Source organism: Micropterus salmoides, unplaced genomic scaffold (assembly GCF_014851395.1).
Source record: "Micropterus salmoides isolate LMB-PRFRI ecotype aquatic unplaced genomic scaffold, ASM1485139v1 Ms_hic_scaffold_10, whole genome shotgun sequence".
Classification (NCBI taxonomy): domain Eukaryota; kingdom Metazoa; phylum Chordata; class Actinopteri; order Centrarchiformes; family Centrarchidae; genus Micropterus; species Micropterus salmoides.
In genome coordinates, this window is record NW_024040041.1 from 15,686,058 (window position 1) to 15,710,526 (window position 24,469).

Below are 24,469 nucleotides of genomic sequence, written 5' to 3' on the forward strand. Positions count from 1 at the left end.
TTTTGTTATCTTCACCACCATCTTGACTGTGAGGGAGCCGGGCGGGACTAGGAGGGGAGAGGGGGTTTATTTTGTGTGGTGAGTTACAACAAACTAGAAATTTGGACTTATTGTCTCATTTATTGTTTCCTTCTAAAGTTTACGCAGGTAGGCAAACAGGACGCTCATTTACAACAGCATTGCAATATGCATCTTGAAGAAAATTGACACTATAGTACAAAAACACGTTATTAAAAACGTTGCCTGATAAGAAAACTTACACTATGATCTACTATGCAGAAACACAAAAAATGTAGTATACATATAATAAAACTACTTCTCATGCATGCTGGACACACAGGCTGCCCTGTAGGTAAACTTTAATAACTTATTATATTCCTGCGACATTACGTCAGATAAATCAAAACCTGTTAATTAACAATGATAATGTTAAAGTACCGCTGTCAACCACTGTCAGATCTTTCAAACAGGCTCTTCGTATTTCCAAAGAGCGAATATGAGGAGACAGATGAGAAGGAGAAACGCAGGAGGCAGGAGTGAAGACACACAACATGGAGAAAGTATAAGGAAAAGATAAAGAAGGAAAAGAGACCCAGGGGTCAGGTGATGGAGAGAGTTTTCTTATGCTGTTTAAGGGTTGTTTACAACAGGACAATTGACAGTATCATGCCTAATAATTATTATTTTTCACCTATAAAATAAATATAATCTTTAATATCTTTAAGTTTTAGCACATTTAATCCATCTGTATCACTCAGTTTCAATGTTCTGTTATATTCCAACACTGATGTATAATAAAAATTATACAGCTTGCTCTGATGTAAGTGAGGTCCATCCATCCACTCAGCTGCTATTTTATCACTATAGCCCAGTTTGAAACATACAGTGTGTGCATGCCTGTGCATTTCTCCTCAGCTGCGATGCTCCTTAACCCCAGTTGTGTTAATACGTGGTTCGAGAGGATTAGCATCATGGTGATCCTGCTCAACTGTGTGACACTGGGCATGTACCAGCCCTGTGAGAACATCGACTGCACCTCGGACCGCTGCCAGATACTGCAGGTAAGGTAGACCCCTGTGTGTGTGTGTGTGTGTGTGTGTGTGTGTGTGTGTGTGTGTGTGTGTGTGTGTTTGCACATGTGTGTAAGAACAACATGGCAGCGCACTGATGAAGAGATAGAACAAAAGGATCAATTATTTGACATAAACTCAGAGCAACTCACCACTCTTCTTATCACTGTTCCTCAAGCTGTGATGTAGCCCGAATATTTCCCTCCTGGAAGGTTTATATTTTCTCCTTCTCTCTGAACAGGGAATTGGGACTTAGTTTGTTGTAATATAGTCTTGTGGAGCCGTGTGTGATTTTGTCACTTCATGATGAGAATACACTTGTGGAGACAAGTACCTACAGTTAAAATTGTGGTTATGGACTATCACAAATCCCATAGCCGTCAAAGTTTCACCTACAGGCTTTAATTCTACTTCTGCTGCAATTTTTTGTTTAAATTACTGTTGGAAGTTTAGCTCTGTCTTGATGAAGCTTTTTATCTGCGTAGAAATTTCAAAACTGGCTTATTGTTTCTATACCACAGCTGTTACCGCTGTGCTGTATATACACCTGGCCACATGTGATGAGTTTTAATGTGATTATTCTCTAAATTAGCAAGGTTTTCACACAACAAGAGACAGTAAACCTCATTGTAAAGATGACTTGTCATGATGCAAAATCTTTGTAGATTTATGTTTTCATGTGCTGCTGGCCTTGTTAAATATTGAGGACTTGATTGATCTTGTAACAGGTCATCAGTGACAAAAAGAGTTAGTTACAGATTTAGTTATATTCTTATCATGCATGTGTTAGAGCACAGATTATTGTGCTGTTTTTCCAAATTGCTAATAATTTCCTTTTGTTTCTGTGTATAATCCGTGTAGGGCTGATGTGTGTTATGTGTTACTACTGTAATTTGCCAACTGGCTGAGGACTCAAGTGTTTACCTCTGGGGTTGAAATTGATTTTCATTGAAGTAAATTTGGCAGGCTCAGGTGTGACAAGGGTGACCTAATTCTGCCTGACATGCTTTTTGTTGGTGATTTTTAATGTCCGCTGACATTGAAAATCTGTCCACAGTAACCTGCATGGGAAGTGTCTGCTGTTGGATTGTCCCACATGTCCCATGTTGACTGATTGCACTGCCATGTCTTTCTTGCCTACAGCACATTAGGGTGGATTATTATATCGAATAAAGCCCCTCAGACCAAACTATAATAGGTTTATTTATTTCATTGGATTCTCTATTCGTTGTGCAGAGATTTCAAACGAACATTCACTGCTTAAACTGTGCAACACATCTTCCTGCTTCACGATCTCTCTTCCTCCTCCTACCTCTCCTTCCAATCCCATCTTTACTCCTCCCTATGTTCCCATTCCCCCATCCTACACACTCGCTCTCTCTCCCTTCCTTCACCCTTTGTCTCTCTAACAAGCATATTGGCTCCCCAGGTAGTGTGAGGGGTCCTATTCTGGTGGTTGCTAATGGTAACAGGAGGGATTTTTGCTGAGCCACAAACAATGTATACATTACCTGTATGCGTTAAACAGAGATTTAGAGACCTGGACGTCCGGGATTTAAAGTCTCAGTAAAGGGTGAAGGGGGGGTGGGATTGGAGACTTGGGGGCAATGTGGTACACCTTGGTTAATCTACTTAAAAATACACAGAGGTGGGTAGTAACAAGTTACATTTAATCCATTACATATACTTACTGAGTAAATTGTGCTTGTCAGAGTAGTTCTAATGCATCATACTTTACTTAGTTTTTAAAAATCATTACTTTCACTCTGCTACATTTGAATACATTAATCACGCTGCTTATTTGTTTACCACAGTCAAGCATCCACATGGCTCTGTTAGAGCAGAATAATGGCTGAAGCTACAGCATGGTAGTATGGCTTTCAAATGGCGGTAGCAGCTAATATTTAGGCTACAGACTAAAATTTAGCGCACCGTGCAGCCTGCCTCGTCTCATCCCAGGACTTTAGCTTTGTCAGACTTTCTCAAAGCGTCGGTATCTGAGGCCATTGAATGAGACCGTGTTGGTGGAACGGGTTTCAGATGTGAAGTCAGTGGGTTACACCGTGTTGTCTGTGCTGACAGAGATCATTGTCTGTTGTGTTAATGCTAATATGTTGTAATATGTAATAATAAATGCATAATCTGTATGCACACACAAAAAAGACAAACTACTCTCATTTCATGTGAATGTGACTGATATAATGTTTCAACCACAGATGATCTTCCTCGGGTAAAAATAAAGAAGTGAACACATTTAATAGGCAATAAATTATGAAACATCACAGCAATTTCTCCTAATTTGATTTGTTTGCCAAATTTTAATACCGGAGACAACAAGAAAATTATTTATATTTTTTAACATTCGGTGTCCGAACAATAATGCTGCGATGATGTGTTGAGAAGAAATCCGCTTGACACTGTTCTTGATCATAAAAGTTTATTACATCAAGGAGTTCAGCATCAATTACAAGCTCTGCAGCAGCTTGGAGAGTGACCCAGCCCGATGACCACTCTGTCTCTCTGTACATCAAACACAGCTTATATAGGTCATGTTTAGGTATCTGGTACCAGAGAAGGGTTGAGTACTATTCTGAGGTAACATAACACGGGGTCAGAGGTCAAATTCTATAGAAGGGTTCACTCCCTACATAAACACTGACCTCTACTCTCCCCTTAAAAGGTCACTAATCCTCTATCCAGCTGCTACAGTGTTATTTTAAACTGTTATGGTCAAATGCACATATGTTGTACACCACAATAGTCTTTACTTATTGGAGTACTAACAGACTATAATATTAATGCAGTATTTTGTAATCACATTTGATGGATACACACTGGTAATATTGTCCTGGTGTAAATGTGGCAGGTTATCCAATCAAGAGATGGTGACTATCACAAATAACTACAAGTGTATGTTCACTTCTTTACCTTTACCTGAGAAAGACCATCTGAAATAATTGGAGTCACATCCACATCAAATAAAAGACTTGGGGAAAAAGACCCATTTTTTGTTTTTTGTTTTTACTCACTACTCTAGTAATGTTTTTAGTAAATACTTTTGTACTCTTACTCAGGTAGTTAATTTGATGCCCACTTTTATTTCTACTTGAGTACTTGTTTTTGCAAAGTAACAGTACTTTTTCTTGAGTACAGTTGTGGGCTACTCTACCCACCTCTGAAAATACAATCAAACTTGAAGGACTAGTTCGACATTTTGGGAAATACACGTTTTCATTAGAGAGTCAGATGAATGAGAGATACCTCTCTTGCAATCAAGGTGGCAACAAGCCAAAAAAATTGTCTGGCACGTAATCCAGTTAAACCAAAATGTGTAGTTTTTACACTTTGGTTTAAGTACGGATTAAACAAGCAAGACAGAACGTGTTAATTAGTGAGCTTTAGAGGTGCTAGAGGACAGAGCCAGGCTAGCTGTTTCAAGTCTTTGTGCTAAGTTAGGATATGATTTGCCACATGAGAGTGGTGTCAATCTTCTCATTTAACTCTCAGCAAGAAAGCAAATAGCTTTGTTTAATTTGTAATCACAAATTAAACAAAGCTTAATTTGTGACCACATGAGTGGAGAAAGCAAATAACTTAAAATGTCAATTTGATTTTTAATAAATATTCCCAGTTTAAGTCAAGAAGTTAACAGGCTCACAGCCAGAAGCAGCAGTTGAGGATGAAAATTGTAGATCCTTTAAGTCAGTGGAGGCCCTCTGCAGCCGGCTCTGGCCCAGCTTAACTCTTGTCTGTGTTTGCACAGTCAGCTCACGCTAAATAGAAAGTTGTTATTCCACCTAAAATCAATTTGAATGGGACAGGACTCATTATACCTCCAAATCAGAACCTATTCAGCCTTTTTAATGGAGCTTCAGATGTTCAGAACACACACAGACACATTGTATAATGCCTGTGCCAGGTATCCCTTTTCCTGTCCTATTTGTCAGTGAGTGTGTCCTCGTGGTGCCTTTGGATTTATACGCTGATTACTCTCGTCATTCACTCATTCCACAAGTAGACTAAGAAACACATACATATTTTATTTTAAATGGTCCACCATCACAATCCTGATGACCTACTTACCACGTCTTCTCCTGCCAAATGAGCGGCACAATGACAGCATATAAAGTAGCTTGTACACCAGCTCCTGTTTCCAATCATGAAAGGGCCCCATCAAAAGACAGCCTCAACCTCCTTACAAATCGTGTTGACGATAAAACCTGATAGGCTGACTGAAGAGGAAGCTGGCGGTAGTGACAAAATAACTATGATGAATTCATTCCCCTTTCACTCAGAGCGGAGCGCGACAGGGATCCGACTGGTGCAGCCAATGTCGGATTACATGTGAAGCGTGCAGGCTGCATTATTTATCAAAACATCATTTAAACAGCATGTTCTCATCTTTCCCATTGCATGCTGCCAGCTCTGTATACTGTGTGTGTGTGTGTGTGTGTGTGTGTGTGTGAGAGAGAGAGAGAGAGTGAATGAGCAGGGAGGGAACACACATGGCTTCAAATGCATTACAGGTGCAGTAATGCGCATGTATACAGTACATGCAAAGCCATGCTTGCTCAAGTGCAAAAAAGCACAGATTTTTAGATTTACAGTCGTGTGCACACACACATGCATGCTTATGTTCACACACATACAAGTGCACAAATTTGATCCAACTCATTTCCTTCTTGGTTTTTAGATATCCTGAACCTTAAAAATAACAAATGGTACAGACAGTGTTCATGGAAAAATGGAATAGATAGCTGTTCATCACATCTCTTCATTCTTACTGTTTTGGACTCATCCCCTGCACAAAATATCACACACCATTTATCTCATTCAGTGTGGGCTACAGCTACAAACACCATCTTGCAATTGTTCATCAGGAAAAAAAATGTTCTCTTCTCCAGTCGAAGTGTATTGCTTCTGGTTGTCCAAATGTCGCACATATCAGTATTTTCTAGACTGCTGTGGGTTATTGTTGGGTCTCTAGTTTGTCATTTAACGTCTCCCTGAAACCCCGAAAAAGGTAATAACCTTGTGGAAAATTGTTTCCCCGTTGCAGTATTGGTTTGTGCCATCTGATTTGTTGAGTGCAGACTCTATTCTCAGGGAGTACTAACTGTGCTTTAGCAGCCTAGAGCAACATTTAGCCAGAAAGTTTTTGTGATCTTATGTTGTATGTTTACAGCTTTTTAAGGCTTTTTTATTAGAGTAATTTAAACAGGTGAACATTCAGACTCTTTATTTCATATTTGGTCAGCAAAGCAAGCATTTTAAGTATATATAACTATGAGATTAAACAATAGTAAGAAAAATGTTTTCCCATTCAGAATAGTGTAGGACTATGTGCACTTGTATGCACAGTTTGGGAATGGATGACAGGTCTGGAAAAAACAAACAGGCTTGTCATCATCTAAAATCCAAACTATGACCTGTGACTTATTAGCAAGCAGCCATCTAGCTTCTATTGCGTATTTGAATTACAAGGCCTTGTATTTCTCCGTGTCAAGATGTAGCAGCTTGGGTTATATGTAGTAGGAATATGTAACAAGGCAGCAAACACAGTCATACAGCCTAAGGCAAAGCACTGGGAAAGAGTTTTGTTTCCGAAAATACAATATGGTTCAGCTAGTGATCCGAACATAATGCAGGCAGGACATGGCAGCGATATGAGCTCATCTGTCTCTCCCTCCATTTATCTCTCGCTGTCTCTTCTCCCTTCATCTTCGTTTTCTCTGAGGTTTGACCTGGATCTCCCTCACTTTCTTTTTCCTGTTCACTTCTTACTTCTCTTGTGATTCGAGTGCTGCAGTGGGGTTGCCTCACACTGGGAACCATATGTTTTGTGTGGTATTATATTAGTATAGACACATGTTGTCAGTGCACAAACATACATTTATCTCTTTAAGCCATTCAAATCACATTGGTAACAGTAAACCTGGCTCAAGCTATAGTCACCAGTGCTGCTAGTTCCTGTGAGCTTTGGGATGAATCTGCTGTGGAGTGTTAACTTGTGTGTTAAAATTGCTTTTGAAAGGTGGGAAATAGAAGGTGGATGGATTGTGTTGAGGTGTTTGAATAGACAAGGTCAGAACCAAGAAATCGCTTGAGGCTTGAAAAGGGTGCGTGTGTGCTTCAGGGCACATGTGCACACTTTGTTTCTCACTTTTTCATTTTGTCTAGTGTGTAGTGCATCAATCGAAAATGTTTTTCTTTTTTACGAGGTCTACTGCTAAAAACTAAGGAGTGCTTTAAAAAAAAGACAGCAGACAATTTGTTCTCACCAGAGATAACAAGTGCTCCTCGTTCACTAACAAACTTAAGTTGGAAAAAAATATGAAGAGGGAGCTTTGACAACAGCTTGAGCCTACTCATTTCATGAACACAGCAGACGAAACAGATGCCTGGCTTATGTGTGTGCAAAATGTATCGAATGCATCTTTTTCTCACTTTCCTCCATGTTTATCTCCCTGTGTCTTCTCATAGGCCTTCGATGCATTCATCTACATCTTCTTTGCGTTGGAGATGGTGGTAAAGATGGTCGCTCTTGGGATCTTTGGCCGACGCTGTTACCTAGGAGACACCTGGAACAGGCTGGACTTCTTCATCGTCATGGCTGGGTAAGCATCCAGATCATGAAATTAATTCTACCTCTGGTAAAGTTTGTGCACCATGTTGTTTAGGAAAGACTGATATGGAGAACTTGCTCCAGCAGTATTTGCTCTTGAAATCAAGTTATAACAGAGAATAAAATAACTCTTACTGTATGCTATCATTATCATCAAAGATAGGAAATATCAGTTTATGTCTGAATTGAATTAGTTCACTTGTACTTCAAATCTGAGTTAAATAATATAGTGTCTTCTAGCGAGGGTTTGGCAAGTACGGAATAGGGATGCACTGATCTGGTATTGGTGAACGGCCTGACTCAGATAACTTGATCGGGTCTCGGTGACAAGGGGGTTATGGTTAATGGGTCCGATCTATTCAATTCAATTACGTAATGCGCTAGGAGAGCTAACATAGCATGGAGGGAGTTTAGAGGTATTTCATGCTTACTACATCAACAAGTTCTATGGCTACAAAGTCATTGTTTTGAGGGGTGGCAGTAGCACTGCAAAATATAACACACACAACTTAATGAAGCACTTTGCAGAAGCAGTCAGGAAGCAATGTTTAAGCCAAGCCCGATGTTGCCTTATACATAAAAGAATAATTCCCAGTCTCTTCCTCACAGTGAGGAATACAGCTTATTCATTTTACACTGGTATTAGATCGGTATTTGGCATCAGCTGATACCCAAAGCCCAGGTATAAGTGTTGGTGTCAGGACTGAGAAAGTCAGATCGGTGCATCCCTAGTATGGAACTTGTTTATGATGGCTGTTGAGAGCAGAGTATAAGTTTGATGTGTTTTAGATGATTACTTTTGGATGGAAAGATTTGGACCACAGCAACAAATAAAACCACATGAAAATCTGGGTTAGTTTTTTGTCTGCAGCATTTCGTTTGGGGTGAGAATGCAACACAGACCAGTCACAGGATTCTGTGATTATGTACGTGTCACGTTTGCATAAAAGAAACAAGACAAATGTATCTTTCTGGTAATCATGGCCTAACCATTTACCCTGTCTTATTGTTCCCCATTGAGTGAGAGCATCGGTCGTTACAGGAAAAGGTCATATGTTTCTATTCAAGTGACAAAGCGCACCTGACAATCATCCTGTCGATTTTGAGGTCATATCAGAAAACACTCACGTGTCGTCCTGGAGGGCCATGACAGACAATGTATTTTACCATTTAATATGGAGGCTCCTGGACTTGTTTCCCTGCTGTGATTGTAGCAGACTGTCACTACAGTCCATTATGTCGACTACTGCTTACAGTATAACTTTTTGTTCATGGTTTTTCTATGCTCTTTATCAAATCAGAGAGAAGGTTAATAAACCCGTCAAGTGCTGTTAAGTGCAGCGTTATTTTCACTCCGGACATTTTCACATTTTCTTTCTAAACTCAGGATGATGCAGGATGACAGGTCACCAAAACTGTCTAATGAATGAGTAACCTGTCAGTCCATGTGACTTCATGCTTACACCTCCTAGGTTTGTTTGTAATACTTTAGTGTGAACACTAAACAGACCAGAAGGTAAAAAGCCAAGGGAACTAGACCACAGATGTGAACAAAACGTCACTGTCAACACCCATTCTTCATTCACTAGTTCGCACGTCAGTAAAGTCATACAGTACAAGTCTAGGATTTTGCTCATAAGTTGTTTATCAAATATTAATTGTACATTAAACATGTTAAATATATACTCACATACAGTGGGTACGGAAAGTATTCAGACCCCTTTACATTTTTCACTCTTTGTTTCATTGCAGTCATTTTCCAAAAATCAAAAAAGTTCATTTTATTTCTCAGTAATGTACACTCAGCACCCCATCTTGACAGAAAAAAACAGAAATGTAGAAATTTTTGCAAATTTATTAAAAAAGAAAAACTGAAATATCACATGGTCATAAGTATTCAGACCCTTTGCCGTGACACTCATATTTAACTCAGGTGCTGTCTATTTCTTCTGATCATCCTTGAGATGGTTCTACACCTTCATTTGAGTCCAGCTGTGTTTGATTATACTGATTGGACTTGATTAGGAAAGCCACACACCTGTCTATATAAGACCTTACAGCTCACAGTGCATGTCAGAGCAAATGAGAATCATGAGGTCAAAGGAACTGCCTGAAGAGCTCAGAGACAGAATTGTGGCAAGGCACAGATCTGGCCAAGGTTACAAAAAATTTCTGCTGCACTTAAGGTTCCTAAGAGCACAGTGGCCTCCATAATCCTCAAATGGAAGACGTTTGGGACGACCAGAACCCTTCCTAGAGCTGGCCGTCCGGCCAAACTGAGCTATCGGGGGAGAAGAGCCTTGGTGAGAGAGGTAAAGAAGAACCCAAAGGTCACTGTGGCTGAGCTCCAGAGATGCAGTCGGGAGATGGGAGAAAGTTGTAGTAAGTCAACCATCACTGCAGCAATCCACCAGTCGGGGCTTTATGGCAGAGTGGCCCGACGGAAGCCTCTCCTCAGTGCAAGACACATGAAAGCCCGCATGGAGTTTGCTAAAAAACACCTGAAGGACTCCAAGATGGTGATAAATAAGATCCTCTGGTCTGATGAGACCAAGATAGAACTTTTTGGCCTTAATTCTAAGCGGTATGTGTGGAGAAAACCAGGCACTGCTCATCACCTGTCCAATACAGTCTCAACAGTGAAGCATGGTGGTGGCAGCATCATGCTGTGGGGGTGTTTTTCAGCTGCAGGGACAGGACGACTGGTTGCAATCGAGGGAAAGATGAATGCAGCCAAGTACAGGGATATCCTGGACGAAAACCTTTTCCAGAGTGCTCTGGACCTCAGACTGGGCCGAAGGTTTACCTTCCAACAAGACAATGACCCTAAGCACACCGCTAAAATAACGAAGGAGTGGCTTCACAACAACTCCGTGGCTGTTCTTGAATGGCCCAGCCAGAGCCCTGACTTAAACCCAATTGAGCATCTCTGGAGAGACCTGAAAATGGCTGTCCACCAACGTTTACCATCCAACCTGACAGAACTGGAGAGGATCTGCAAGAGGAATGGCAGAGGATACCCAAATCCAGATGTGAAAAACGTGTTGCATCTTTCCCAAAACGACTCATGGCTGTATTAGATCAAAAGGGTGCTTCTACTAAATATGAGCAAAGGGTCTGAATACTTATGACCATGTGATATTTCAGTTTTTCTTTTTTAATAAATTTGCAAAAATTTCTACATTTCTGTTTTTTTTCTGTCAAGATGGGGTGCTGAGTGTACATTACTGAGAAATAAAATGAACTTTTTTGATTTTTGGAAAATGGCTGCAATGAAACAAAGAGTGAAAAATTTAAAGGGGTCTGAATACTTTCCGTACCCACTGTACATAATTCTGAATCTTAGCAAAATCATATTTTTGCACAATAAATAATATACTTGCTATTTTGCTGTATTGGAACAGTTTAAAAAGCGGGTAGTAAACCTATGTGGCCTTCATGCCAAGTTACAGTAAACATTTTAATACTAGACGCAATCTCATGATGCATATTCTCTGTCAAATGAAGCCGTAGAGACATTTTACCAGCAGACTCACTGTACACGCAGCATTTTAACAGTAGACGGGGCATGTGTGGGGTGTCCTCTGAGAAGGAAACCCTAAGGTAACAATCTCTATTACACTACCACAGATACTACAGTATAACTGGCATGCTGCAGTATGCTACAGTATAGGGTATTCTCAGTGGTGGAAGAAGTACTGTTTTCCTACTTAAGTAAAAGTACAGATACCACATAAAAAATGTTACTCAAGTAAAAGTAAAAAAGTACCTGGTTTTAAAAATACTTAAGTAATCAAAAGTAAAAAGTACTACTCATGTAAATCTATTGAACTTACAAAAAGTAATCTATCTTTTTAAATTCACTCAAGATATGTTTAAATACAGCATTATACGTTAAAGTGAATCACAATAAGGAAAATTGAGCCGCAAGAGGACAAGTGGATATTTCCTATATGTGGGGGGATAAGTATTGCCATTCGGTCTCAAACTGGCTGCGACTCACAGTGCGAAAACAGATCCGGTTTGCTGCACATTCACACCTGACACAGCAATGCTCTCACTACAATCCTCCCTCTGTAAGAAGCCTGAATGGAAACCTCCTCTAGAAAAATCCAGTGCTGTTTGAACAGACCTCTGCGCACTAACTCAGTCCTCTTGAAGTCTGTTAAGACTGGGGGCCAATCTGCTGGGTTTTGGTGCATATATCTGATGATGGCTGTTCATCTGTGGCTGTGCTCGTACTGGTTGAGGCTCCCTGGCCAAGCTTTATCAGTTTTACATTTATTTTTTTTCAATACTGCTCCACTCAGGTGCACTGCATCGGCTACGGAGATTCTTGAGTAAACTACAGATACTAAAAAAAACTACTTAAGTACAGTAACGAAAGTATTTGTACTACTACCTGGCTCAGAAGGCCACAACAAAAGGGAGACACAAATGTTTAACAAAATAAATTAATTTAACTCAAAATAAGCCAAATTAAGACTTGTGCTGATGTAAAGGTGATAAAGTATGGGGTATGAACATCAGTGGTTTCAGTCATATCAGGGCAGGATGATGGATGCATGGAAAACATGTGTGAGGGTGGTAATGTGCCAGAAACAATAACTACAACTAAAACGCATGTCCAGAAACCAAGGCAAAGGTGGAACCTGTGGAGGGAACAGAGAGTAGTAAGTTTAGCAGGGTGTCTGACCTCAGACCAGCAGCATCATGCCTAAGAATGAGAATAAGGTGATACAAATACTGTACAGGGAATTAGCCCAGGTGCCCAGAGTTACTGCAATCAGTCTCAGCTCTTCACCTGCAAAGCATAGAGACTGGCCACGCCCCACATTACCCCACAGGGTGTCACAGTATTCTCTGCGGTAAAGATGAAAACATACTGTCATTTTTAATCCTTCCACATAATATTATCAGAATATTGCTGTTTGGTGTTTTGGACTGGCACATGTGTTTAGATTGGAAGTAAAATGGGTTTAGATGGCAGACAGGAAGAAGGAAAGAAATGAAGAAATGTAAGACAGAAACTGGGAATTCAAAAATTAGTTTTTGAGATACACCCACCGCTGAAACACCTGCCCACAAGAGCATACAAATCCATTGTCATATATTGTGTAAGTTGTTGCATAAGTTTGGCTTGTTCTTGTAAAGTCTCCCTCACACACATACACACTGTTACCACAAGACACACATACATACACACTAGATGGATGCATGTGCACAAAACAAAAGCAAACACACCTGCTCTGACACCTGCTATGAGTGAAGTGAAATGTGAGGCTTAGACGTGGGTGATAAAGCAAATCTGTTTGTGTGTGTGTGTGTGTGTGTGTGTGTGTGTGTGTGTGTGTGTGTGTGAGAGCTAGAGAGTGAGAGAGAGAGCGAACGAAGGAGAGAGATGGATAGGGAGAGTGTCTGGTATAATAGCAGACAATGAAAGCTATAGCAACAGACTTACCAGGGTAGGTGGAGGGACATTCATCTTCATTTGAGCTGAATCAGTTTATCCCCTGCGGATGCTCGTAGTTTGTGTGTGTGCGTGGGTGTGTTTGTGTTTGCAGTACAGAATCACACACAGAGATTACAGTCTGTCAGCTTATGCCTTTTGAGTTTGTTTAATCTGTGTATGTGTGTGCCTGTATATGCATTTGCATGACCGCCTCGGCCTTCGCTTTTTACTCTTGGCAGCACCATTAGATTAGCGTCGAGGCTAATTGCAGAGGGCATTGCCAAACTTGCCGGGCCAGATCACAGCCGACAGTCTGCTATGAGCTCCATACAGTGTTACCCACGGGCACCACCTCGCTCTTACCCTCCTCCTCTCTCACCCTCCTTCTTTCTTTCTTTTTCCCATGCTCGATTGAGCATCTTCCCTTGTCATCCCACCTTCAGACCCCATACAGACCAGGCTTTCGTCCAGACAGACTCTACAGGAGGCCTCATGCTTTTGCTCCCTAAACTGCCACACAGAAATTTGTTTTATTTTGTACACTGTATATTTATTTTAGCCTTGTCCACTGCACTGAGACTTATTTTCCCCAGGATGTCTGGTATCTGTCGTATTTAATGGAAATATCGCAGCATGTCTCCATGCATGTCCACTGAGTTTCTTGATCCAGGGAAGAAGCATGACCCTTTTCATAAGAAGTCAGCCTTGCCTTCCATATTTATTCAAATTTATGCCTAAGATAGGCCGAAAACAATTTACCAGGTCAAAGAAATGAAAAGAAAAGAAACTGAAAACAAAACTGACTGATTTGTATTTATCAAGCATATTAAGGAGCTGTACCTTGACTCAACCTGGTGGGTTTCATATATATATGCAAAGAAACAACAACCTGATTACATTTTGTGGACCTGTCGTTCTAGCCTTCAGTAGCTTACCCATAATACATAATTAAAAAGGACAAAATAAGACGGCACTGCAGCTGTAGACATCCTAAGAGTTGAGATATTCACTTTTTTATGTACAGTGAGTGATGCAGGAACTTCAACTTTGATGAAGGCATGTTGTTAATTTGACAGTTAATTCACTCCAGACTTTACATGTTTCTCATGTTAAAGGTGCGTCTGAACTCTTCTCACCAGGTCTACCCGGGGTGTCCCCTGAAGCTCTGCATTTCATATTGATATACATATGCGCACGCACGCACGCATGCACGCACTAGTAGTCACATAAAAGCATGAATGAGATGAAGGCATCACGAGATAAAAAAAATTTTGAAAAAGGAATTTGAAAAAATAGAGAACAATCATAAAAAGGACGCTTCCGGCAGTCCACTAATTACCCTCCCAAACACAGCGGCCTGATTGATGTGTACAGGAAGAAACACTTCTATAGAGGGTGCACACATTCACGCACATGCATACACACAGTGTGCCTGCACACACAAAGACACACATGTCTAAAGACCCACACACATGCAGGCACCACTTTGGTTTTCTCTTTGGCTTCTTTGTGTGTTCTTCAGCGGAAAGGGATCACTAACAAACACGGGCATATCCTTGCTATTGTTTATGCTTTTATCTAATAGTTTAGTTCAGGTTTTGTGGCCTTGAGCTCACTAAGGAGAGGACATTTGTTTTAATTGTCTCAAAACTCCCCTTTGACATTTTAGCCTTCTGTTCAGTTGCTCAGCAGCCCACATCAAATCATTAGAGCTACCACAGATACTATAATGTTTGAGACAGCTTGTAATAACACCTCTATGCTCAGCCGGAAAAGCCTGGCCCCAAAACAACAGTTTTGCTCTTCTTTATACTTTTGACATTTTCATCAAGCTGTTGTGTGGCATTTCTGTGCTTTCGACTACACCAGGAAAGAAAATTGCTCTGCGACGTGCCTCTTCATCCTCGAAAAGATGCATTCTTTCAACTGTGGGGCTCGTGGGCTTTACAGTAAGAACACATCAGTTAGACTGTTGCAATAAGTCCAGAAGGACTAAGCATTTCATCTACAAGTGGGATCTAGCTCCCTCCCAATTCCTCAGCAATTTATTAGGGTTTTAAATATTTCGCCACTGAATACGTTGTTAGTTATTAGATGAACTGCCTGTCAGCTGTACAGCAGTTCAAACCCTTGTTACAACAAGTAATCCTACTCAAGTGTGAGCTGGCGTGTTACTCTGTGGGAGACTCTGCAATGCGGTGAAGGGCAAATGGAAAGAGCTTCCCTGTGGGATTAAGAACTTATCACATTATTGTAAATGACATGGTTCATAAGTCTATCTATATGAGAGACAGTGCGCTTGGCGTGTTTTGTCAAACCCAGTGGATGTGCTTTGGGTGTTATTAGCCAGTGGTGCTGCTGGTGCTATTGGTGTCATGCTGCCCCCTCACTGTTTGCCCTGGGCGCATCAGTTCTGCTAACAGACACGCTTAACCACTATTACACAATATACACCATTTGCACACACACACATACATATATATATATGCACACAGAGGTGTTTTCCGCTCTCATTTAAAACACATATACCGTAAAACCCATTCACTCAAGATATCTGCATTGATGATAACAGTCATTTAGTGTAAGTGAGGTACATTCAAACATACACACTGCTTTCACACACACATGCATGCGCATGGCAAACCGTGGCCATTCTCCTGTGAAAGTGGTTTGGGTTTGAGGGCACAAACAGCTTAGCCACGCTGTGGAAATGACTTGCTAACAGATGCCAGGCTCTGACTGAGCCACAACATCCTGCAGGCAACACTTAGAATAGAATGAATCCCTATTTTACCGCTCTAGCTTTCTCTTCCTCACCTCCCTTTCATGTTATTCTCCCCCTTTGATGCTTTGTCACTTTATCCCCCCACCACTTTCTCTGGAGTGTTGCAACACTCTTTGCATTACATTTCCCAAACTGTTGAGGATTCGCACATCTCTGGGAGGGGGGCAGGTGAGACTAGATCAAAGAATGACCACTGATGCTGAATCATGAGCAGGGACCTCTGGTCCAGCTGGAGCCATATTACAGTATTTCTGAATTGCTAAAACATATTTTTTAAATCTTTCTCTCGCTTTCTCAAAACCTTAAACACAAATCACCAAACTTAAGCTACACTGTCAAAACCTTTGACTTTTCTTGCTATATCAAACAATTGCTTCAGAACTATGTTATCTTTACACAAAACCAAACACTGTTTTCAGGTAACACACACATCCAGCTAATGCATATACACTACACAGCAGTCATTACACAATACAGAGATAATGCAAAACACTGCACTTAGGGCAGAGCAGGGAAAAAATATATTTATTATGAAGTACTTGTACAATCCCGCACACATATACATTAAATGTAGTCACAAACCAAATATGCAGCAGATCAATAGCAAGCAATGTCTTGGAATCATTCTGTCTCAGCATCATGCCTCTGGGCATGGTCAGGCCACAGAACCTCATCAACGTCACAGGCAATCCTGTCTCTTGCTAAGCAACGGGGAAAGAATCCTTTAGCATGCCGAATCCAACCTTGAATCGCTTCCACTCCAATGTTGTCACATGCTGCATCCATTGACTGAATGAGATTTTCCTGTGCATAAGGATTTCTGTCATAGACCTTCCACCTCCATGCAGAAAAAAATTCTTCAATGGGATTAAGGAAGGGTGAGTATGGTGGAGGCACACATTTATAAAACGTAGGTTATTTTCAAACCACTCACGAATTCTAGGACCACGGTGAAAGTTCACATTGTCCCAGATTACCACATACATGGGATGCTCTGCCTGCTCATCACCTCTCTGTTCACGTCTCAGTAGTGCTTCCTGTAGAGCATGCAGAAACATTATAAGATGGGCAGTGTTGTAAGGCCCTAAAGTCACATGGCGGTGAATAACCCTGTAGCTGCTGATGGCAGCACATATGGTCACGTTGCCACCACGCTGCCCTGGCAACTCCACAATGGCACGTTGACCAATAATGTTGCAGCCTCTCCTCCTCCTGGTGAGATTGAAGCCAGCTTCATCCAAGAAGATGCACTCATGAGGCCTCTCCATGGAATCCAGTTGAAACATTCTCTATAGAAATGAACAAAAATTTATTTTTGAAGTAATGTAAATGACATAACTTTATGTATACAGGCTTTATGGCTCTGTATACATAAAGATGTACAGTAACTCAATAGTGCTGTATAATCTCTGGACATGATTACTTACTTGTACATATTGATATCGTAGCTCTTTTACCCTTTCAGAATTTCTCTCAAATGGTACTCTGTAGGCTTGTTTGAGACTCATCAGGTTGCGTTTCAGGACACGGTCAATTGTGGAGAGACTCACTGTTGATTCCTTCAAAGTTCACGTTGTCTTCCTCAACTCGCTGTTGTATTTCACGAAGACGAATGAGATTGTTTTGAAGGACCATATTGACAATAATGGTCTGTTGCTGTTGTGAGAACATACCTCTCCTTCCACCGGCATGTGGCAGTCTTTCAATTCTAGCAAATAAAACCTCTTGTTAGAATTGTACAGACCGGCCTAATGCATTGAAATGTCACCATATCTGTACAATACATAAAATGCTGTTATTTTTACTGTTATACTACTATTAGTTTTACTGTAATACTGCAAGAAAAGGGCCAATTTTTAGACATATGTTACAGTAATTTACTGAGACGTTCCACAACTGTACATACTCTACTGTAAGTTTGAGGGACCACAAATGATAGTACACTTACCTGTTTTCTTCTCTGAATGTCCTGACAATGGAGGCCACAGAGAACCTGCTTATATTTGGTTGAACACGTAGTCCTGCTTCCCTCATACTCATTCCATGAACCAGAACATGGTGTATGATTGTTGCTCTAATTTCATTGGAAATTATGGCTCCTCCTCCTCCTCCTCCTGACTTGACATGGCTTTATATCCTTATTACTGATTAGGTGCAACACATTTCTAATTTGAAACAGGTGTGTACAATTTTGAGTGCTTGTGTGTTACCGATGACAACAGTGTGTTGCTTGTGTTTCACTTTTGGGGGCTGTGTTGTGCCATTCTGAGTTGAAGTGCACCAAAATGCTACATGTGCTTTGTGAATGACAATGTGTTTACAGTTTGAGTTAAGGGTGATTCCGATTTGCTAGTTGTGTCTAACCACATAAGAAGTGTTTGAAGTTCTGCAAATTGTGTGATTCAATCAATAAAGTGGTTTGTACACTTGCAACTTTGGTTTTGCAAATGGATTAGTGTTTTAGCAATTCAGAAATACTGTAATGCTTTTTTTTGGTCATATTTTGAACTGGTAGATCACCCACTTAACTACAGAACATTTAAATGATGTTTTCTCTCTCAATTTGTTTATCCAGGATGGTAGAATACTCACTGGACCTGCAGAACATCAACCTGTCTGCCATTCGGACGGTGCGGGTCCTTCGGCCCCTCAAAGCCATCAACAGAGTGCCAAGTGAGAAAAGTTTTTTTACGTGTGTATATATGTGTATTTGTTTGCAAAAGTGTGTGTGGTGTAGGCTAAATGCAAGCGAGCGAGCAAAACCTTATTGAGATACATTTCATTCCAGGCACAATGTGCTGCACAGAGCGTTAGCCACCACAGAAGCTGCAAAAATTATGTGGAGAATGCAAAGATAAAACAACACAATTAAAATGTGATATGAATAATACATGCGAGTTAAAAAACCATTAGGAAAGTTAGAATCAAAACAAATAAAATGTTGAGTGCGCTTTCATGTGACTGAGTATTTTCTGTGTTTGTGCTTAGGCTTGTAGTTTTTGTGCTTATTTGTGTCTGTCAGTCCAAATAAAGCACAAATGCATCTACATGAAAATTCATGTACATGTATTACATCTCTGGCTTTTTTGTGCGCCCGCATGCCACCTGTTCCCCATGGGGATCATTAAACATTCATCTTATGCTTAATCACACAGCCAGCTCAGGCCCTGAGTCACAGCTTTATCAGATTTACAAGCCATCCATTAATGCTGCTTCACTGATCAGTCTGTGACCATACACGTGTTCCTCTCATCTAAAACACCGTTCTTGGAGAAACTTTTAAACTCCTATTGATTTCTTTGTCCTGCTGCTCTAACAGGCAGTTCTTAATCACTGTAAGCTCCAATTAGCCCGCCCAAGCTGGGTTCAGACTGGTCTCATCACTTAGTTCCAGCACTTTAGCAGTTAGCCAAGCATTAGCCACTAATGCTAACTGTGGGTGATGAAGTTTCAGTTAGGTGGTCAGAAATCCTTCTTCCGTTTGTTTTGTCAATAAATGTAAATACATTTTCTGTTGAGATCATACAAAATGCATGCCTTATGTGACGTTAAAAAGGTCAAGCAATTTTATACTCCCCCCCCCCCCTTAGATGTTAATGACAGTTCCCCCTCCCTGCAGAAACTCTTGGCTAAATAAAACATAAAAGGAACTTATCAGTATCTGAAAGTCACAAGAGATACATTTAAATAATCATGAAATGAGTCCGCTGCACATGGAGCAGATTGCATGAAAGCCCCGTTTGAACCCTGGGAACAGATAGTATTGTCATGCGGTGTGTGTGGTGAGGCAGGAGGAAGGTGGACCCAAATGCAGATACAGAAACAGGCAGGTACAGTTCAAAAGGGTTTAATCCAACAAAAAGCGAGCACACTTACAATGTAGTGGCTGAGTCCAGGGAATCCAAACAAAAGGTAAACCAACAGAAAATCCAGAGAAACGAGTAATGAGCAACTGAGTGGCTGAGTCCATAATCCAGAATAAAAGTGATCCACAAGGAATATACAAAATCCACAAAACACTGGGAAACAGGGAGACGCAACAAGGAGGGCAATACACTACAGAGCGTCAGAACACAACAATCACCAGACAAGGCCTGAAAAGAAACACCAAACATTTATACTAGGGGTTAACGAGCAGGGCGGGAGCAACACAGGTGACCGGGATGAGGGCTAACGAGGCACAGAGACAGCAGGGGAAAACAGACAAACACCAACAAAGCCTAAGGGAAACTAATAACCAAGAAGAAACAGAATAATATTCAATTCACTTTCAATTTTATTTATATAGCGCCAAATCACAACAACAGTTATCTCACAGCGCTTTTCATAAAAGAGCAGGTCTAGACCATACTCTATGATGTTATTTACAGAAGCCCAACAATTCCCACCAAGAGCAAGCACTAGGTGACAGAGGCAAGGAGAACCATGGCTCAGGGTGGGCGGCCATCTGCCTCGACCGGTTGGGGGTGAAGGAGAGAGAGTGAGAGAGAGAGAGAGAGAGCAAGAGAGACGGCAAGAGAGGGATGGAAGGAGAGAGAGGGGAGGGAGGCAGCCTACACAATATACACACAAAGAGGTACAGACAGTAAAAGTGATGTTGCTATAGACTAAATGAAAAATGGTACAGATATTTATAGTAGTGTGATGATAACAATCGTAATGTTAATGATAATAATAACAATAATAACAATAGGACTAGTAACAATAGTTGTTGTAGCAGAGGGTGTCGAGCTGGAACACGGGGGCAGCAGGTGACCCGCAGCCACAGATCCAGACTCCACTGCTCCAGAGCCAGAAAACCTACAGGAAGTGATAGGAGGAGAGAGGAGAGGGACGAGAAAGCACAAGACTACCGGAAAGGGGAGAAGTTGTGTTAGTAACGCAATAATGGGATGAGGTTGCATTCAGAGGGAGAGAAAGTAGAGGAGAGAGGAGCTCAGTGCATCATGGGAAATCCCCCGGCAGTCTAGGCCTATAGTAGCATAACTCAGGAATGGTTCAGGACTCACCTGAGCCTGCCCTAACTATAAGCTTTATCAAAGAGGAAAGTCTTAAGCCCACTCTTAAATGTGGAGATGGTGTCTGCCTCCTGAACCCAAACTGGAACCTGGTTCCACAGGAGAGGAGCTTGATAGCTGAACGCTCTGGCTCCTAGTCTACTTTTGGAGACTCTGGGAACCACAAGTAACCCTGCATTCTGGGAGCGCAGTACTCTGGTGGGGCAGTGAGGTACTATGAGCTCTTTAAGATAAGATGGTGCCTGACCATTAAGAGCTTTGTAGGTAAGAAGAATGATTTTAAATTCTATTCTGGATTTTACTGGAAGCCAATGCAAAGAAGCTACAACAGGAGAAATATGATCTCTTTTCCTGGTTCCTGTCAGAACACGAGCTGCAGCATTCTGGATCAGCTGAAGAGTCTTAATGAACTTTTTCGAGCAGCCTGATAATAAGGAATTGCAGTAATCCAGCCTAGAAGCAACAAATGCATGGGCTAGTTTTTCTGCATCATTTTTAGACAGGATGTTTCTGATTATCGCAATATTACGTAGGTGAAAAAAGGCGGTCCTTGAAAATTGCTTAATGTGAGACTTAAACGACATGTCCTGATCAAAGATAACTCCAAGATTCCTCACAGTGGTGCTGGAGGCCAGGGCGATACCATTAAGGGAAACTATATCTTTAGATAATGCATCACGGAGGTGCTTAGGCCCCAGAACAATAACTTCAGTTTTATCTGAGTTTAACATTAGAAAAATACAGGTCATCCAGGTTTTAACATCCTGAAGGCACATTTGAAGTTTAGCTAACTGGTGAGTTTTATCTGGCTTGATCGATAGATATAACTGAGTATCATCTGCATAACAACGAAAGTTTATGGAATATTTCCTGATAATATTGCCTAAAGGAAGCATATATAAAGTGAAGAGGATTAGTCCGAGGACAGATCCTTGTGGAACTCCATGACTAACTTTGGCATGCATGGAGGACTCATCGTTAACATGTACAAACTGAAATCGATCTGATAAATAGGTCTTAAACCAGCTTAGAGCGGTTCCTTTAATGCCAATGAAATGTTCTCTGCAATAGGATCTGATGGTCAATGGTATCAAATGCGAGACAAGTCCTTTGTCTGATGCAATGAAGAGGTCATTAGTCATTTTCACCAGTGCTGTCTCTGTGCTATGATGAGCTCTAAATCCTGACTGAAAATCCTCAAATAAACTATTGCTCTGTAGAAAGTCACACAGCTGTTTAACAACTGCTTTCTCCAGGACCTTAGAGAGAAATGGAAGGTTAGATATAGGTCTGTAGTTGGCTAAAACATCCGGATCAAGTTTGGGCTTTTTCAGAAGAGGTTTAATTACAGCTACTTTAAAGTACTGTGGTACATAGCCTGTTGATTGAGATAGATTGATCATATCTAGTATAGAAGTGCTGACTAAGGGTAAAACATCTTTAAGCAGCCTAGTCGGGATGGGGTCTAAGAGGCAGGTTGATGGTTTAGATGAAAAAATTACTGAAGTTAGTTGGTAAAGATTGCAGGAAGCAAAACAGTCTAAACATATATCTGGTTCTACAGCTGTTTCTAAGGAGTTTAGAGATAAGTTGGTGCCAGTTAAGGGCAGGTCTGGTGAATTTTGTTTCTAATAGTTAGAATTTTATCATTAAAGAAGCTCATGAAGTCGTAACTACTGAGAGCTATGGGAATGCTTGGCTCAATAGAGCTCTGACTCTCTGTCAGCCTGGCTACAGTGCTGAAAAGAAACCTGGGGTTGTTCCTATTTTCCTCTATTAATGACGAGTAGTACGCTGCTCTGGCATTACGGAGGGCCTTCCTATAAGTTTTAAGACTACAATATATAGTATTATATATATATATATAATATATTATACTAATAATATAAATAATTAATCCAGGACAAAAGTAGACAGATCACAAATACTACAACTAACAGGTAACAGACTGAACTACGATTAAACAGAGGACAGAGCAGACAAGGGAAAAATAACACAGAAGTACACAGACCATAAGTAAACACTAAGACATGAACAGAGACACAGACTAAATAATACATACTGGACAACAGGACAATAGACAGGACAGAACCCAAAACCCAACATACCATAAGACTAACTTAAAAGACTACAAATAATAAGACTGAGAACCAACTAAACAAGGCAAGGAGGCATACAGCATGACAAGTATAGGAAAAAGACGGTACAAGGTAGAACACGGGGTTGGACAGCAAGATGAAGTTATAGTTTGCTTTATGCTACTCAGAAAAAGACAACATTATATACAAAATAATACACAGTAGTAGGGTCGACAAATAAGTCAGAGAAACTATTTTACATGGTGCAGTGCTGAGGATGAATTAAGGAGTCTCACAGCCTGTGGAAGAAGCTGCTCTGTAGTCTGGTTGTGTGAAAGCAGATTCTTGTCAGAAGGGTGAACAGGCTGTGGTTGGGGTGGGTATTGACTTTGAGGACCTTTGGTTCTCTGCGCAGACACCTCACCTCACAGATCCCATTGATGCGCGGTTATGGGTATCAATGATCTTCTGAGTGGTTTTAATTATCCCCTGCAGAGCCCTCCAATCCTGGGCCATGCCCATCCCATACCAGTTTGTGATGTTTTCACTCAGGATGCTTTCTATTGCTTGTCTCTAAAAGTTTTTGAGCTTTCTACACTAGCATGGAGATGCGAGATGACCATGTCAGGTTCCCTGTGATGCTAATTCCTAGGAACCTAAAACTATTCAACCCCTCCACCTCAGCTCCACTGATGTAGACAGGAGTGTGTGTCTTTGACTCCTTTTCCTAAAATCAACAATTAGCTCCTTGGTTTTGCTGATGTTGAGCAGGAGGTTATTCTCTGTGCACCACCTTGCAAGATTGTTGATTTCCTCCTGATATGAATTCTCATCGTTGTTTGAAATCTAACTGATGATGACCGAACTTTTCTCCTCAAACCAAATTTTATAACTTTTTCAGCTTGTATGACCTCTTGTGTTCCTTCTCTGCTGCTTTCACCTCCTACCTCTAAAAAACTTTTTTTTTTAAATGCAGATCTCTGAGACCATATACGTACATCAAAAAGTAAACACAAATTTATAGTTTTTCCTCTACCTGGGGCAAGTTCTTAACTGATTTTTGCTCACAACCTACGTGTTCATGGGAGATTATTTGTGTTTTGTGTAATTACCCGAAAAGGCAGCCTGTCTTCAGTGCCTAAGATGATCTCAAATTTCCACACATGAAAGTTACCTTTCAAGTGGACACCTCAACAAGGAACCTGCTCAGTGTAATATTTCAGACAGCCACAGCAGCAGCACTCAGAAAAATATGGCTGTTAACTGCATTACGCTTCAAGTGGTTTGATTAGAAGATACTATGTGCAGTACAGTGCGCATGGTGTTTCACAGACAATTGTATAAAGATTGTAAACAAATCTGCTTTTCTGAAGATGATTATGCATCATTGCATGAATCTGCAGACATGGGTTGGTTAGCACACCCATAGGTGATGCAGAAG

The 24,469-nt window shown here is 40.8% G+C and overlaps 1 protein-coding gene across 2 annotated transcripts in view; it reads left to right on the forward strand.

The window, feature by feature from the left end:
- The first annotated feature begins 953 nt into the window (after positions 1–953).
- The window catches only part of cacna1ia (calcium voltage-gated channel subunit alpha1 Ia), a 98,900-nt gene continuing 75,384 nt past the window's right edge, over positions 954–24,469 (forward strand). Inside the window, exons 1-3 of one of the 2 annotated variants that reach the window (XM_038698507.1) lie at positions 954–1,061; positions 7,554–7,687; positions 18,508–18,605. In XM_038698507.1, the coding sequence (XP_038554435.1) occupies positions 972–1,061; positions 7,554–7,687; positions 18,508–18,605 (322 nt within the window). In that variant the 5' untranslated portion in view covers positions 954–971. The remainder of the gene's footprint in view (positions 1,062–7,553; positions 7,688–18,507; positions 18,606–24,469) is intronic. The other variant, XM_038698506.1, reaches the window with a different exon arrangement.